The sequence below is a fragment of the Lepidothrix coronata genome, unplaced genomic scaffold, assembly GCF_001604755.1.
Source record: "Lepidothrix coronata isolate B3197 unplaced genomic scaffold, Lepidothrix_coronata-1.0 Scaffold7, whole genome shotgun sequence".
NCBI lineage: Eukaryota > Metazoa > Chordata > Aves > Passeriformes > Pipridae > Lepidothrix > Lepidothrix coronata.
This window is the reverse complement of record NW_016690187.1, coordinates 9,418,407-9,437,306: the sequence shown is the minus strand read 5'-3', so window position 1 is coordinate 9,437,306 and position 18,900 is coordinate 9,418,407. Positions and strand designations below refer to the sequence as shown.

Here is an 18,900-nt window from a genome sequence, read left to right as displayed (position 1 = left end):
AACAGACAGATGGTGTGAAACCACATTAGCCTAGTCATTTTTAGCAACTCAAGCTAAAAAGGAAAGAGCCTGAGTCGATTTTTTCCTGCTACACTTTCCTATAAATTCATCTTTTCAGGGGTGTAGTGACAGAGCTGTGGTATTGGCAGTAGTAGAGGGACATCACTCTGCAGAGCGTTGCTGAGCTTTTGTGACTGCCTTTGTGACTGCCTGCTCCTTCTTCCCCTTCCCCATCTCCTGATCCCCCTGGATGCCTTATTTGGAGGAGGCTGTGAGGAGTGGGAGGACAGGGACAGCTAGCCAGGGAAGAGAATAACCATGTGTGGCAGAGCCACGGCTACATATAAAGAGGGACGTTTGTAAATGGCCCCATTTGGTTTGTACAAGATGTGGGCAAACAGTATTGAATGTGTCAGAAATAGGTATGCTCCTGCTCTCTGTATTTGCACTGTACTTGTGCTCTTTACTATGCCATTTACTGTATGAAGCAAGGGGGGGGGGGTGCATGTGGAGCAAACAAGCATTTGGCCTTAAAATCCATCTGGGAAAATGTTATTTATACTTTTGTCAGTAAGTAGACAGAATAACTAAATTACTACTCTTAGTAGTGTAAGTCTTTAGTAAAAGGCTTTGTCTTCAATACCAAACGAGACACGGTTTTAGAGAAGTATTGAAGGTCTTTTACTTACCTTCCTTCAAGAAGCTGATGGAGCCCAGTTACGAGCTGTTTCCACATGGTGTTGCGCAGATGTCCCTTCTACTTTGACATATACTCCATGCCACTAAACTACCTGCATCTCTTCTCCACTAGTGAGTTGACAGTAGATGTTAGCTGTAAGTGTTGCTATGGAGGACTCATCTGTGTAATAACTGAAGACATATTTGCCACAGAGCAACAAAACTTGTAAAGTTTTTTAAATGCTGTAGTTTTAGTTTGGCAGGTCGGGGATATTTTGAGAGCTGCAAATATGTGAAAGATAAAAAGGTGTCAGTAGGCAGCAAACACAGTTAGTTTGCGATCTGTAATGACCCACTTTTCAGGTGAAGGCAAGCACCCAAAGCTGTCAGTAGTAATAGTTCCTATAAACTCTGTATGATTTAGCAGATACAGGACAACCCACAACCTGCAGTGCAGTACATGGCAATATATAATGTTCAAGTGACACTGCTTTTATAGCTATATATTTAGAAAAAAAATTTAAAAGCCCTTTCCTAGAATTATGTCTTGCCAGGGAAAGAAGAGAGAGGAAAGAGAGGAAAGTACTAAGCATGACTCTCTGTAGGGACAGGCAATATTTCATACTCTTGCCTACTTACTGATTTCTGCATTTTTCAAACCTCAGTTGCATAATTCTGCACCCTGGCTGCCAGTACAGAATTTCTTATTCATAGACAGAGGAAAGATGCAGTTATTTGGGAACTTTATCCATGACATTTCTCAAATCATCAGACAGTCTGAACAAAGATCACTTTCAGTGGCACCATCTTCATGTCACACTACCCAGCATGTCTCAGAAATGGAACCTGTAGAGGGAGCAAAAGTCAGGGAAAAGCTCTCTGAAAGTGCTGACCTGTCATGGTGGCACAAGACAGTGCTATGGTGCTGACCACTGATGCTTCTTTTTGTCAAGCCTCTTCACCCTTCAGGTGTGAAATGAGGATTAGAGAATCTGTGCATATTCGTTTTCAGGTTCTGTGGAGATGAACAAAAGGGAATTCACCCTCTGATCCATATGCAAAAAAAAAAAGGCAAACATTCTTTCATTTTTGGAACATAAAGATTATGCAAAAAGTATGTGACTAAAGCCCTTAGTAGTTTTCTATGGCATATATGAATATTTATAATATTTAGCAACCTGGGTTTGAAATGGATTAGAAGATAATGTGCTGGCCTGCTGCCACAGCTCCAGACTGTGTAAAGCTTGAAAGGGTATTGTTGTGTGTATATGTAGCATGCTGGTAGTAGCCGTTGCTTGTTATATTATGCAGTTGGTTGTATTTCAGAGAGATCCAAATTAAGGTTTGTATGGCTTTTTGGTAGTGGTCTTCCTTAGCACTGTGAGTAAACAGAGGTCAATCTTTGCAGGCATTGACTGGAGGTAATCCTCTGTTTGAAGAAAAATTTTAAGGAGCAGGCAATTAAACTTCCCTGTGAACATTTTTTCTGTACATGTTTCTAGTTTTCTTGCATGAAAAGAAGACAGTCCAACTTATCTACAAGATTCAGGGAGATTTACTTTTGTTTCATATGCTGTGTTTCTGTTCATTTTGCACCTTACAAAGAGGAGCTGTTACGAGCTTAGACATTATTAGACAGTACAACAGTACTTGGAAAAAAAGCAATGTGAAAGAAGATTATGTATCTTCAAGGATACACAACGCTTCAGAATCTCCTCATTGGGTTGTGGTGCTCTCTTTGGGCCACAGTTTCTCTGTTTATTCAGCCTTAACACCAACTTCCTCATTCATTTTGTGTTTCATCATTGCCAGGACACTTCTGAATGCACAGATTGAATCACATTATCGTCAGGAACAGGCAAAGGAACCCCTTAAAATGAAGTCTCTCAGCAAACTGAAGGAAGCCAGGCAGTTCAGCCTTTCACCAAAAGTCAGACAAGTCCATTGCCACTTTGCTTTTCCTTGCCTGACAGAGCCCATATAATGAGAAATTTGGAAATAGGGAAAACTTTCTAAAAGCCTTCACTACACTCATAAATTGTCTTTCAGTACAGTACAGCATTACAGTATTTATCCTGAATGCTATGCTTTGAGAACAAATTCCACACAAAAGACGTAAAATTATTCCAAAGAACATGCTTTTTTTATAAATCTAAGTTTTTACATATGAAGCTTAATAATAAGCTAATCAAACTCCAAATTTACAGTCGTGCTCCAAAGATTATTATGAAATGAGGCTTCAAAACCTAAACATTTACAGGTATGAAAAATTAGAGTGTGTGTTAATAATCCATCTAGAAAGCACATCAAGCACAACTAGCTGTCTTCATAAAAATGTAATGTCCTTAGCAAAGCTTTCCCTGAAGCTAGACAGTCTTGAAACTTATTGTGCTGGTTCAGTTCAACTTTATGGTCTCTCCTTGAAACAGTTATTGTAGGTGAGTACTTTTTGAATTGGTTCAAATCAAAATAGCAGCATCACATAGTAGAGCCAAATATGAATCCACAGAGGTATGAAACAGTCTTGCTTATACATTTGTGTTGTTTTGATTTTCACTTGATTGGGTTAGACTTGAAGAACTGACACTGTAATGTGTTTGGTCTCAGTCTAGTGTGGTAATAGGTGCTTACCTGTGCATATTTAAGAGGTTCCATTGAAGTCAATGGGGCTTATTCACATGTTTAATGCTAAGCACCTGTGAGAATGTTTTCAAGGTAAGTGCCTTAAAAAATCTGCCTAGTAAGAATGGCTTGAAGAGGTATGAAAATTAACATAGGATAACTTGAATTCTACTTGTTTTCCACATGTAAATACATACGACTTTAGGAACAGTATAAGCAGGCCCATATCCAAATTCCCTAGATCTTTTGGGAAAGTGTGTTTTAGAATTAAGATATTTTAGATCAGTTTCATAATAGCTGCATCTCATTTGATGATACAAGGTGTAATCCACAAACATTTAGTACATTGTATTTCTTATGCTGACCAGCAGCCATACCCATTTTTGTAAACTTGACAGTACATTAAGATGTGTGAGATTATTCAGTATGTGTATAAGGAATGTTTTGCATTGCTGCTTCCCACTTCTGGAATGACAGATTTCACAAACATATTTTATTTAGAACATCATTTTCATGTAAGGTTATAATGGTGTGTGAATTTTGAGGAGTGTATGCCCTAGGCTTTACTGTTTACTAGTGCTAGATATGTAATTCCATTGTGTGAGGGCTTATGACTAACTAGCTTGTTAATCTCACACAAAATTTCCGGAAGGTGTGAAGCAGCCTGGTGAGAATGTGCTGTGTTAAAAGATGTAGCTGTGTTGGAACAAACATTAGAGTCTGATTGGGAATAGCATTTCCCTCCTCTACTTTTTCTTAATCTAGGCAAAAGAAATCGAAACAAATGTTGTCCTCATAACAGTGATTGAATCAAACTACCTAACTAAGGAATTAAGTTTTACTGCTGAAGTTTCAGTTTATTTGATATAATGCAGAAGAACTAATTCTTCCCCCGCACTGGTGGGTGTATTACCTGTGTGGCACTAATCACACAAGCCAGTTAAAATTTTGCAGTCCAGAACTAAATCTGAAATGTTTTTCTTTATGGCTTACCTTAATTTCTATTCTTAAAAACTATTGTAAAATAACATCTGATTTATCAGAGCCAAGTGCATTGGTTAATATTTTCTTACCTAAGTGAGTGAAATTATGTTTTTTACTGAAAAGGAGGCACAGCCAAGAAGGACTGAAGTCACTCGTGGGGTTTGATTTGTGAATTGATATTAGAAGGGCCCACCAAAAGTAAATCCACTTTCCATGTTGTGTTAGATACACTTGTGCAAGCTAACATGATCTAACAGGACTGTTTGATGAAACTTGTCTACAGTTCTAACTGTGGCCTTCTCACCTGTGAATTGAGCATTCTACCAGAGGAATCAGTGAACACGCACCCTCATATGCTCATTTACACTGTTATTTTGCAGGAGGACTGCATTTTAAACTCAAGCTCATATAAAAGGTGAAAGCTCTTTAATTGCTGAATATGTTCTAGAAATGGCCTTGCTGTTAGGCACTGATGGTCTTTAAATTAACATGTATATACTCCATGGTGTTCCACATGATATTCCTTTTACTTTTTAATGTGGTAAGATGTTATCAAAGAAATGCACATCGAAGGGGCCGATTTTCATTCTTATTTAGGGCCTTTTACAGCATTCAAGCAAGGGAAAGGGCTCTCTGAGCACATGTAAATTATACTCATGCTTATTTAAAGCCTGTGTAAGTGCAAATCACACCCTCATATGAGAGTATCAGCATTAAAATTATGTTTTCATTCATATGACTGCTTTTATTGGCATATGTCTTCACACTCAGGCACAGTTAGGTGCTTCGTTTAAATGATGATAAAATACAGTGCTTGTTCTCTGATTGCATCCCATCTTTTCTTTCCAGCGCATGATTGCCAACACTGTCAGGACAGTGAAATTCTGCCGAAGCCAATCTTTCAGTAAGTGTATTACAACATCTGCACAGTCAGCATTATCATCAGTAGCTACAGTAATTACAACTAATTCTGTGTGTCCCAGAATTGAAAAGCCTGGTTTCCAGTGATTCTTCCATGTTTGGATCCTGTGATGTTTCACAGGGTGAAATATCCTTCAGGAAGCTCTAATAAGCCCCTTCTCTTCCATCTCTTTTCCAAGCATGTGAAAGAGCTAAATATCTGTGAGGTCTCTACCCATCTGTCAAATTAGAGCCAGTTGAAATTAGCCAGTCAGCTCAGAAGTGGTTGAAATAAGTCTAGCAGGCAGCAGCACACAGATACATGCAAGATACTTGCTTGGATAAACCCTGTTTTAATAGGAAACCAGTCCGGAATCATTACATTTATAAATGACATAAGGTGATGAATTTAAAACCTGTTTGTCAGCATAATTACCAGAACTTACTTGAGGCCCTGTAAGATGACAGAGCTGTATGGTCAAACTGGTTTGCTCTGTGGGTCTCATCCTGTCTAGGTGCACTGTCAGTCTCGGTCACACTGAGATTTCCTCAGGGTTTCATCCATTTTGACTCAGAGCAGCCTTCCTCTTTCTCGAACAACAAAATAAATTATATAAACCAATATTTTTTTCACAAAAATAGTTTCTTTCTATCTGAGTCGAAGCTTAACTTTAGATCAAGTTAAGGGAAATTCTTTGGGGTTTCTTTTCTCCCACCATTCAGGTTTTATTGTCTGTGTGTCTTTAATTTTTATGTTTTAAGCACTACAGAGACCTCCACATATTTAGAAATGGAAGTAGATTTTCCCTACATTTGATATAACAAAATCTCAGTATATAGATCTACTGGATCTAAGTCCCACACTTTTTTTGTCTATGTGTATTCATGTATTGTAGATGCTTCAGTATCTTTTTTTAGTCAAATTTAAGTTACCTAACACATATTTCATTACATTGTAAGGTACTCCCTGTGAGGCTGAAGATACTCATATTTTAACTCAGTGGTATTCCATAATTGTTGCTGGAGCAGGTATAATGGGGTTATGTTAAGTAATATGAAAAGGTAGTAAATTCTGAGGCTTGAATGGGACAGCCACGAAGCACTACATTGTTACAAATATTTAACACTGAGCTAGGAATGGGAATATTACATGAAAGGAGGCTTAAATCAATTATATAATTTTGAATCTGTGTAAAAGTTGCTGGTTCAAAAGCAGATGGGTAGCTTTAAATCATACTTGTTAGCTATATAATTTATAGGTATTGACTGGTAGGGTGATTATAAAACCGTAACCGAGGGCCATCAGTTTTAGTAAATGTAGCCAAGGATATCCAAGAGAAAAAGTTAATTTGTGGGGGTAGTAACCAACAAGACTGTCAGATATGGAGGAAAGGTTTCAAAGAGACTGATTTGTAAATATTTTCTTTTTAACTCACCGGGATCTAGTCTTTCCTGTGACAGCTTGTAAAGAGTTATGCATTCTGTTCAGGCATTTGTTCGTTTAAGTGTATCAATCCTACATCATTTCTCTTTCACCAGATCCTGATGCAGCCCTAGCTAATAAGAACCATCAGGATGTTCGCAGCTATGTGCGGCAATTAAATGTGATTGACAACCAGAGAACTTTATCACAGATGTCTCACCGACTAGAACCGCGTCGAGCATAAACATTTGAAGCAATGATGAGAAATGATCTTTTATCCTGTCAAGGTCACTTGTTAAGAACTTCACTTTCTCTGCTACTGCACTGCCACTACAAAAATAAGCAAAAACATATTCTAAGGTCTTAGGCAACGCACAATATACCAGCCTGTTGGAGAACTTTGGCTGAGGAAGAATTTATGCACTGTAGGCATACAGGTGGCCATGTTGTGAACTGTTAATTCCTCTTAAAGTGTAGTGATTTCTCATATGGATAAAAAAAAGGCAAAACATAAAATAGAATAGTTAGTGGGAAATGCACAAAAAGCTTCTAACAATTCTAAGGTAGGTAGTGATTTCTTCTCCCTAATTAAAAATCTGTATTTTATGATTTAGTTTCCAGGTCAGGACCAAAACTGATCATCAGTTTAGCTTACTCAGCTACTGTTCACCTCAGTAGAAGATGTATGTAAGCATCTGATGAAAGAATGTAGGTTCAAGAGCAGTCTAAGATATAATTCCATTCAGAGAAGACTTGCAAATATTTCCATTTTAAATACAACAGATACTAAGAAAATTTCCTAATCTTAATCATACTGCCTACTACTACAAGCAGTGTGGCCATTTCAAAAAACTGACAGGACTGAAAATATTTTGAATGATAAATAATCTGTGTTTACATTTTACTTCTTTTTTTAAACTATGAATTAGGTTTTTACAAAATTCCATTACAAAATAAGATTGTCAAAATCAATAGCATTAAAGGTAGCAAAGGACTGGTTCAAAAAGAGCACAATATGCACAAATGGATTTCAAGAGATTATTTTCCTGGACATTAAAACCTTAAACTTCAGCTAGAATTAATTGTGGCTGGTTAACAAATATTTTCTGGTCTTAATCATTTACAAATATCTTGATTTTCAGCCAATTGTTTTGCACTTTCAATAGACTGTAAATAAATGTTAATTCATTATGTTCTAGAGTATTTATTTATGTAATAGTTATTGTGCCAAAATAATTCCATTTTATTTATTTTGTTTAGCATGTTATGGGGGTGCAGGTTTTGTCTTTACACTTTGTGTGCATTTATGTGTAGGAATTGTGTGATCTATCTTTTCTGTAAATAACACGCCATACCTTATTAAATGTAATTGCTGGAAAGGTTTAGTCACTGGCCTTATTTGCACTTCAGCTTCATTCCTGCATAAATAGTGATGCTACTAGTTGGCTGATATATCAAACTTGGCTTGTCATTTGCTGGGCCTCGAAACCACAGTTGGCCCACATCCATTGTGATATGGATGACGAGTTTAAAGCCAGTAAGATCCATCCCTGCCACGGGGGATGACAGGCCTGCCGTGACATAACATTATGGTTTTATTAGCTGGTTCGTTTCTAAGGAGAAAACATTTAAATTGGAAAGAAGGGATATAAAAGAAGAAGGGATATATTCTTAATTTTAGCTATCTGACTGATTTGTCCTGCTCAGTCAGTAATGTGAGTACTACAAGTTATCTTATCTTGGACAGGATTTTACCTCAGGTTGGTTGACTCGAGACCTTGGCTAATGTGGCACTCGAGAGACCTCTGGCTTCAGTCACCACAGAGCCTGCAGACATGAGGGAAGAGGTGATCTGGCATGAGCCCTTTCCCCTCCTGAATACTCCTTAGGATGGCTGTACTACTGCTGGGCAAGCCCTGATGGTGGCCAAGTGCATGCCAAGGGAATGACAGTGTTCAAATGGCAAAAGTCTTTCCTATTGCATTCACACTAGTTGTGTGCTGTGGAGCTGGTTGTCATAAAACTGATTAAGCCTGAAATTAGAAGTTGCAACTATTATCTCATAATTACGCTTCAGAGATGACCTAATTGATATAGTCTACATTTTGCTTCAGACAAAGAGTATACTTTTCTTGGCATTGAGCAGGACTGTGTGGAGTCAGTATACACAAATATTTTTTTATCTATAAAAATAACTGCATCCTTTTAGTCAAAACATAAATTCTGCAAAAGCTGAGAGTCACCAGGGAAATGCTGACACACAGAACCACAATCTGCTCGCTACCTGCGTTCTGCAAAGGAAAGAATTACACAGTTAAGAAATATTCTGCAGCATGATGAAATAATTTATTTTAACTTTGCTGTCTGACTAGAAGTTCAAGATGATTCAGAGGAAAACCAGCTAATAACATAGAGACAAATTTGTGTCTTATTATTTCAAGTGAGAAATATTTATTTCCATTTGTACTGTTCTATGAATATACTTCATATGCCTTTTTCAAATACAAAATCTTCCCAGAAGCAAAGTATGCAGTAGAATAAACTACAGGGACACAATTAATTCAAAAGGCATTTTTATCTTTACAATCAATTTGTAACATTTTTGAGTTCATGATTTTATTTGTTCCAGATTTGTTCCTATTGTTTAGACTTTCATTTACTTCTGTGTTAGCTGGTTTATAAAGCTGCCAAGTTTTGGCTTGGCTCTGTACATAGACCAATTCTTCATCTGTTTAGCATGTTTTTATCCCCTTGATTTATTCTTTTTTTCTTTAGAATCTTGATCTGTTTTACTTATTTGTTGCCAACAGTCTCTAATGTGTAGATATATCCCAATGATACAAAGACAGGTTTTATGGCACCTCCATATCAACAAATGAATGCAGTTTACCTATTCAATGAAACTAGTATCTGGCATTTTTTAATTTTCCAATAAAGGGTGCTGTATAAATAACAAGTGTTGCTATCTCTCTGTATCTAACTCATTCAAGTGACTCAGATAGTTGCCATGGTGCTGATCACTGTCTACATAGTTAGATGAATAAAATTACCTTGTGGCTCCGGGATCTGTCCTGGGCTTCTCTTGCTCCCTGTGTTGACTTTACAACAGGAAGGCAGCTGTCAGTATATTGCTCTTGCTGTATGAAGTCCAAACAACTGTTGCAATAGTGTGAAGAATGAATAGGAACTCAAGAAACACTGAAATGTCAAAACGCCCATTCTGACTTCACCCTGTGCTCGTGGCAACTTGATCCTGCTTCAATGAAGACACCCCTTTACCTGCTGGCTCAGGGCTGGTCTATAAGCCTGGGCTCAGAGGCTGTGCCAACACAGACAAGCTAAAGAGAGTTGGGTGATCCCCAGCACTGCTCTGCTCATAGTCCACACTGTTTTAGTTGCAGCACTTGGCCTGGTTTTGGCCCATGCGAACTAGCAACAGAGTAGACTGTCCAGCTGTTATTTGTGGGGGAGCATGCACCAGGGACCATTTCCAGGGGGAACTACAGACAAGCCTGTCCTTCCTGTTTCCACGTCCCCCCCCAGTCCTCTAGTGGGACCCACTTCACACCTCCATCACACCCACTTGCATGAACAATTTAAACACTGCAGCACAGCCCCCTCTGTATTTCAGCACTGCAGGTGGAAATACAAAATGTATTTTGTATTTTCACTGTTCAAAATAGTGATTATACCTGAGGGTCACAGGGCACAGAGTGCTAGTATGGCTGGTCCGTGCTACTTGGCCTCAGGCTCCAGAGCCCCTGACCCTGTTTTATTTACTGTCAGGGTCATAACTGTATTTTCATATGAGAGGTGACCGGGAGGCAGTGTCCATAATAAACATCCACTGCTGAGGACCACTGAGTCAGGATGGCTTGGGCATTTTGGAAAATGTTCTGCATTACAGAGTTCCACTGTTGACATGTTTTTTTTGCTCAGGCAGCAATGGAGAGGACAGACATCTCTGTTTAGGGCTGCAGAGCCCAAAGAGTCACAGGGTACAGCTCTCCCTACCTGGCACATTTCGCTAGTGTCAGTTTGTTAGCATTTGCTCTTTTTCTCAATGACCAGGCCTGGTGCTGACAAAGGCAGGGGACAAAGGTTAAATCCAGGGAGGCTTGAATCCTTCATACCAGGAGACTACAGCTGTTTGGTAAAGGCAGGATCCAAAATATTTTCTGTGGACATCTTGTTCAAACCCAGTCAGCCCCAAAGACATGATAGTGCCAGATAAAAGAGTTCAAATGTGTTTGCAGGACTCTGCAGATTGAGGATTTGGGTTCTGCCTTCCTAAGTAAAATACTGTAAAGGCACACCGCCTCTGCAGATCAGGTACAAAGAGAGAGACAGAGATTAAAAAAAAATTCCCTCTTTTCAGAGACACTGGCAAAACAACCTTTAAGTACAAGAAGTTTAAATATAATTTAGAAATCTTACAAAATAAGTTAGAGAGAAATCAAAAGGTTTAACCTGCAGGGGTTCCAAAAGAGATAATGAATTTTGCTGGGGAAAAAAATTAACAAAATTATAAATCTAAATTGTTAACATAGCTTCTTAGTAAGGTCAACTGCATAATATACAGCACCTTAACCTCTTCCAATAATTTTTAAACACCATGCAGCTTAAATAGACTAGCTCTGAATTCAGCAGTATTTCTTCTGGGAGCTCTGAATGCAAATCAAGAGGTAATAGTGGAAGAAAATTAAAAGATGTGCTATTCTCATTTTGGTTTTTGTACTGATAATAAGGAAACCAGCATAGAGTAACATGGCAAAGTGAACCTCTAACTTGAATAGCTTTTCTTTCACTGTTAATCTGAAATGCATTACACTCTGCCTTTTCAAATAATCATAATGTTCTTTACGGTAGCCTGCATTAAAGTTTAGCAGGCATAAGCAGCAGCTGTCACCAGAGGTCAAGGTATTAGCAATCAAAGGAAATAATGACCAGATTAAAAAGTTATCATTAAAATTACTAAACCAGAAACTTCTTCAGTAGCCTATCTTTGGAGCCCTGCCTGCAGGGCTGTAGCTGTGCCCGTGGAACCCCTGCCACCCTCAGACACCTCACCACAGCAGTACCGTGGGGCTGGCCACCCCTTGGCTGGGGTGATGACATGGGAGCCTCAGCGGCCGGAGGCTCTCCTCTCTGCCTCTCTTGGAAATGTTCATTGCTGCCCCAAAACAATTCCTGCAGGACTGGTGGTTAAAGCCTGACCTCAAGCTTCTCGTGTGCTACAGGAGCACGCAGGGTACGTCCCGCATGTGTTCACCTACACGCCATCCAGCAGCATCCAGAGACTGGCTCCTACTTCATCTGCCCTATGCACTGCTTTAGCAATTACAGACGGTTTTCGTACACCATCTAACTAGGGAAGCAACTTGTAAATTCACAAAGGAACATAATCCAACCATGGGCTTGGCAGTTTATGACTCAAGTGATGGGGGGACTACTGTAAAAAAGAAGATTCTTAAAAGGGAAAAAAGAGCATGTACAGCTACAAAATCTATCACATCTAACTGCTAAAGGACATTTCACAAAGGGTTCACTTTTAATAGGCCTGGCATTCAAAGGTAATTTCTGAATTCAAAATAAACTCAGAAACCGACATAATAATGCATAAAGAACGAGTAATTACTGACGCAAATTGGAATATTTTTCTTGGAAACTCCATGTAATAAAAATGTGACACATGGAGGTACTGGTAAGAGCTTGACCTTTATTTCCTGGCCCTAATCCATTTGGGTCAGAGTGACAAAAAGCGAAGCCTTTGTCACATGGCAGGGGTCAGCCAGTCGTGTTTAATTTTTTTCCTCTTTTTGCTTTCAAATGCAAATAAAGCACATTACCAATGAAAATAATGATTGTAAATGAATACCTCAATTAAAGGAAATTTACATAAAGATACATAGGATAGAGGTGATAGTAGATACTCCAACATCCTAACAGACAATAATCCATTTCTTAATCAACTTCTGTCAATAATCATAGGCTTCCTGCTCTCCATGGTTTCCTCATTATAACACCACCTCTTGTGTTTTTAAATAGTTCTTTCTTCAGATGCTGTCCAAGCCAGCAAGTGAATCCGCTAGCTGTATTTGCCGACTCTTTGTGGTTTTTCACAGGTGTACATTATTTCTGCACAGGAGTACCGTCGGCAGCATTGTGGATGTTCTCAGATAACAGAGAGCCAGTGTTGCCTTGGGTTTTCTTTAGATGTCCTCATTCTCTGTAGGACTGACCCTTGAGGGCTGCAGTACTGGCAGGTTGCTGTCTCATGTCTGTTTGAAATCCAACATTTCCTTCTATTTGTGATTCCTGCCCTAGTGTTTCTCCTGTTCCAGTTGTCTGGCATGTAACTCCTTTGTGGTGCTCCTGATCAGTTAGCGCTGTTGCCAGAAACGAGTTAGAGGTTTGCATAGATTTTTGTTTCCTTCTTGTCATAACTAGACATTGTTAATAGTGTGCTTGTGTTTGGGGGGGGAGGTTGATCACCTTTTTTTGAAATCACAGGCAAAGGGATTGAGATGATATAGCTAAAGAGATTTATCTAGAATAAGGGCTTTTCTGAGGCAGTCTAACATTATGGACATTTTCTAGTCTTATTTAATCTCTAAATCCAAAGAGAAAAAGACGTGATCTCCAATAGATTTGTTTCTAATTCATGTACTCTGGATTAAACAAGTAGCAAAAAATGTAAGCTACTAATACTACCATACATCGTTAAATGGAGCTAATATTTTCTTTTTAATTCAAGCTTGTTCCCTGTCATTGCTGGCCCGAAATTTTCATGATTCCAGTACCTGCATATACTTTCAAAGGAAGATAAATGTGCTAAATAGTTAAGCACTAATTGGTTTTAATAAAGAAAATATAATATTATGCTTTAAATCAGTTGAAGGTTCTGTGATGTCATCTTCCCTTGGTGGTCCTCAGAGGTGGTGGAATTGTGCCTGCCTCTCCCCAGACTCTCTGTGACTGAGCAATCTATTGGAAAAATTTTGAGGGAAATGAAGGGACTGTCGCTTCAATGGAGCTCACAGTAGTGTGGATTAGAAAACACAAATGGGCACAACTACAATAAATTCAGTACAGCTTTAAAACAAAGGAAACAAGGTTAAGCTGTATTACACTTTAGAGAAAAAAAGTGCCAAAATTAGAAAAACAAATTAAGTTTATTGGACCACAAAATTTAATATAAGAAGAAGTATGAGATATATATATATATATAATTAAAAGTAAGTAATGAAATGGTAACTGAGCAGAGTACTACCGAGTGGATTACAGCTGAGTCTAATGATCAGCTAAAAACTGTGTGCCAGAAAAAGATAAGAAAACCATTCTTGTAAAACAATCAAAAATTGGATTTCTTGTTAATATTTTGCCATTTCATGGCTATCTCATTGTTAATTATATTGACATTTTTGAAGAAGTTATATGTGCTTTTTACTGCACACATGCCTGATCAAAAGGCAAACAGTGTACAAGCTGTAGCCTGCCAGTTCTGAAAACCACTGTGCACAAAGCAGGTTTGATCCACATGCAATACACTTACTGCACACAAGCATACTCTGCCACATGAAGGTCTGTATTAAATAATTCTAGTCTATATTTTAAAATTCTGTACTTAACAATTTTATGGTTAATTAATATTAAATAATGTAGTTATTATTTTATATTAAATATTCCATATAGGCAATTTCACAAATTCCTTATTTTTCTCTGTAATAAAAAAAAAACAGACAAGAAAACAACAGCAACAAAGAGGAGTCTAAGAAGTGTATGATGGTTAGTACGAGCTCTTTCTTCATTTCCCATGAAAGTTGAGAAGAAGCCATTTCCCACAGCACTGGGCAGATGAAGCAAATGAGAATCACAGCCTGCATGTGCAGGCATGGGGGCTGCATGTAGCATCAGGCCAGTGTTTGTGGGTAAATTTACAGCAGGAATGGCAGGATTGCCTCTGAGCCAAATCCAAAGAGAATTCCTTAGATTTTCCACTTGCCATCTCTCAGAAAGAGAAAAGGCAGCTTATCAGTACCATGCAAATTGTCTTTTAGTTATGAAATCACTCCTGCCAGTTGTGTTTTGGGGTGTAATTGCAGAAGTGGATTGCAGCCTATGTGGACATACCTGCATGAATTTCAGTCAGTTAAGTGCAAGCAAAAATAACATAGAGAGGGCTTTCATGCCAGCCACTCATCTACCTCTTCCAGGTCACAAACCTGATTGAATAAATGGCATAAAATTAATGCCACCACCTTGTTACTGCTAATACTGCTCGAACTAGCTGCATTACCATAGCATACACTAGTGCTACATCTTCTACAGCAATGTGTGCACAGCCTTCCCAGTATACCCCAGGCATGACCTCCACCTGGCCAATGGCCACCTGGCCAATTTTTGAGCTAGAAATGGAAGCAAGCCATAGCAACCAGAGAAACGGCAGTGCTTCAAAGAAACCTCTGTACTAAGCCCGAGATGAACTCTGAGACAGTCTTGAAGGAGAATTGAAAAATACGGAGCAGGTGTCCACCTCCAGATTATCTGTGTCTAGAGTTTCACGTACAGTTTAAGCTGGCATAAACCAGCACTACTGCTAAAAAAACACTTCCAGGTTCCATCCTCTCTCAGCTGCTTATATTAGCCCTTTGCTCCTTTCCTGCCTTTGCACTGGCACGAGTCTTCGTGCAATTGCCCAATGACCTCCATGCTGATCAGGGTGAAAACTGATTGCTTTTCCCTGCAGTAGCTTCTCCACAACCCAGTTCCCTGTGCAGCCGTGCAAACCACCGTGCTGGCAGAAGGTGTGGGCAGCGGGAACAGGGCTCGACAGGCAGGGCAGGGGTGTGCCTGCTGCTTTTGGCAGGCAGGATGATTTAAACCTCCTGGACGCATGCATGAAACTGTATTTTCCATGTTGAAAGGTGGTGAGACAACATTGCACACCCTGTGATGAGATGTAAAGAGACAATTCATATAAATCCTTTCAAGTCTAAAACTGAGTTAAAAGTTATTAGAGCTGCCTTTATCCTTTGCCAGTTGTTGTGGCTTTACAATAACTTAGCTTGTTAGCTAGTTAGCTTTTAAATATTTTCTTTTTCTGCCTGTTCCTTACAAATTGAAGAAGTCTGAGATGAGGATTGAGCAATCCAGAGGTAACTTTTGAGTTTCTCAGGTTGAATTTGCTGCCTCAAAAAGGAGGGAAAGCATAACATACCGTGTGTTGGCTCACTGTTTTGTATCTTATTATGACCACTTAAGAAACTATGATTACACTGGTTCCTGGTTGTTTCTTGAAAATATGCAGACTGCCAGAAGGCAGAAAGAGTACAAGCTCCAAAATGCACACCTTGTTGTAATAATTCCATCTTCACAATAGTCCAAGTACTGGGCTTGGACACTTCTCGTGCAGGCTCCTTTGCTTTCTCTCACTTGTCCTTTAACAGAGCAGGTGCAGTTACATGTTTTAAACAAGTGGCATGTTAACGCAGTGCCTGGTGCAGACTCTGTGCTCCTACTCTTGAAGTAGGAAATATTAACCACCCCCTCATTTCTCATGTGCTACTGGAATAGTTTTTCTTTCTGCAACCAGGGCCTAAAGTCACATGTGATAAATCCCAGCTCTGCAGATACATAGCTGTGGACAAAATACCTGGACCAAGCATGCTGGGCAAGAGACCTCTGAATGCAAGTGTTCAAGTCTCTGAAGAAAATGCCTATGAATCAAGTGATTTAACATTCAAATAGATTTTTAAATCATTTGACTAATTGGCAATTGCCTCAGACAAGAAGGATAAGCACTTAAGTCACAGCATTTAAGAGACTAAGTATGTGGCACTTCTCCTCTAGAGCATGAGTTTCATGTGACTTGTGTTTGATATTTGTGTGTTCTTTTAAAATGTGGCACCTTTGACTGGAGACTTCTCCAGGCTCACCAGCATATCAGTTCATAATAAAGCACAAACGCTCTCAGATCAGACAAGAAGGGCCTGAAACTTTTGTAACCAGGGGAAGCCAGAATACTGAACCTGTCAGATGGGCAAAACGGGGGTCACCAGTGCCCACTTTTTGACTTTCTTACCATCTTCATGTACTTGTTGCACTGAGTGCTTAAGATGTTGCTGAACTTTACTCCTATTAAGTTATTACAGTTCAGTGAAATGTATACTTAATTACAGAAATGTATACTTGTGCTTATGCTCCACTGTTTTGACTGGTTTTTACCCTCTCTTGTACCAAACTATCACACCTTGGGGGAATGCCTCTGATGTTCATTAAATTATTGTATTTAATTAATCAGTAAAGTGTTTTTCCATGATTCACCCTGATACCATACATCTTTGAGATGTACAATTAATGTATATGATTCAGTGTGACGCTGTGCACCTCTTTGTGAATCACTGTGCTACACAGCTGGTTTTATATGGCAGATCTACACATGCATGTAACAATAGTCAAATATGAGAGATAGCAAGGAGCTGTGATTCTCCAGTGAATGGAAGATCATAGTGTACAGTCACGTGTAGATGACCTGGGGAGCGCAGAGTAAAGTGGTGATAGGCATTGAATCTTGCACGATACTGATACAGAAAATGTGCTGTCACAGCCACGTGATGTGCTTGCCTCAGTAGAAAAATTGTTTGGCCCCCAAGTCTTTTGAGTCACTTCCTTTAAGCATGACAGCCTCTTTTCAATTTGCAAAAAGTTTTCTGCAATGGCAGAGTACTTCAATGCCATTTGGCTAAGAAAGGATTCATGTGACTTCAGAGGGTGGAGGTGGGTTGTCTCTCTGTTTCATTTGTGAAACAGAGATCGTCCTGAGGGCAGCTGGGGAATATGGACAAGGAATGAGAGGGTTATAGTCGCCAGTCAAATCCTCCTCTTATTCCACATTCCTAAAAGGAGAACTGCCTGTAGGAGCACAGCCTGCTCCCTTCCTACTTCTGGGCACCTCCAGACCTGCAGCCACAGCAGCTTGGCAATCCCAGAATTTAAAGACGCTGCATCTTGTGGAAACACCATCCCAACTCCAGTGGCACAAGAACAGTGAAGCAGGGGTTTTTTTAAAGTTACCACATTCTGGTCATTTTGGTACACAATTTAGCCATACTGCCTGTCACTGAAGCAGGAACCCTGGATGAAGGAACTTGTGCTTTCAAAGCTGTGGCTGCGGCAGCGCAGCCCCATGCCTGGACTCCCTCCACCTGCAATGTCCGGGCTGCACTTGTCAACTGGAAACACCTGAGCAAACAGCCCTGCTTCATCCAGAGGCTTTTCCCAATTTTGGCATGGCTGACCAACAAGTAGACCACCACTCAGCCAGAGGCCATCTGCCCTGGTCAGCCCAAGCCAGGAGGGCCAACTGTGTCCTGGGGGGCATCAGGCAAAGCACTGCCAGCTGGTCAAGGGCGGGGATTGTCCTGCTCTGCTCTGCACTGGGGTGGCCTCTCCTTGAATATTGTGGGCAGTGTTGGGCACCACAAGATAAAAAAAATATAAATCTATTAGAGAGTGTCCAAAGGAGGGCAACGAGGATCGTGAAGGGCTTTGAGGGGAAGCTGTATTAGGAGTGGCTGAGGGCACTTGGTCTGTTCAGTCTAGAGGAGACTGAGGGGAGACCTCATTGTAGTTACAACTTCCTTGTGAGGGGAAGAGGAGAGGTAGACACTGATCTCTTCTCTGTGGTGACCAGTGACAGGACCCCAGAGTATGGCCTGAAGTTGTGTCAGGAAAGGTTTAGGTTGGATATTAGAAAAAGGTTTCTTCATCCAGAGGCTGGTTGGGCACTGGAACAGGCTCCCAAGGGAAATGGTCACAGAACCAAGCCTGACAAGTTCAAGAAGAATTCGGACAACACTCTCAGGCACATGGTGTGACTCTTGGGGATGGTCCTGTGCAGGGCCAGGAGTTGGGCTCGATGATCCTTGTGGGTCCCTTCCAATTCAGAACATTCTGCAATTCTATAATTCCGTGAAGCCGATGCTCCGTCCTGCTCGCCTCACGCCAGCCCCACCACAGCGTTCAGCGCCCCGTAACCCGAAGTGTCGTGGACGAGGGTGGGGGGCACGCGCTGCCCCCCACCCGCCACACCCGCACCCCCGGCCCGCGGGGCGGAGGCGCTGCCCTGAGGCCGCTCGGCGCCGTCCCCGCCCGCCCTGCCCCGGCCCCGCGCCCCCCACGGCCGGGGCACCGCACCGCCCGCACCCCCGAGGCGGGGCGGCCGCGCCTCCCCGCGGGGCCCGGCGCGGGGCGCGGGGTGGCGCCCCTGCGAGGCGGCGCGGGGGCGGCGG

General features: G+C 40.6%; 1 protein-coding gene across 4 annotated transcripts in view; it reads left to right on the top strand.

Moving 5' to 3' along the window:
• The window catches only part of RAPGEF4 (Rap guanine nucleotide exchange factor 4), a 156,020-nt gene extending 148,034 nt beyond the window's left edge, over positions 1-7,986 (top strand). For 3 of the 4 annotated variants that reach the window (XM_017838346.1, XM_017838336.1, XM_017838326.1), the window contains 2 exons: positions 5,134-5,188; positions 6,724-7,986. In XM_017838346.1, coding sequence (XP_017693835.1) covers positions 5,134-5,188; positions 6,724-6,851 — 183 coding nt within the window. In that variant the 3' untranslated portion in view covers positions 6,852-7,986. The remainder of the gene's footprint in view (positions 1-5,133; positions 5,189-6,723) is intronic. The other variant, XM_017838356.1, reaches the window with a different exon arrangement.
• The last annotated feature ends 10,914 nt before the right edge of the window (positions 7,987-18,900 follow it).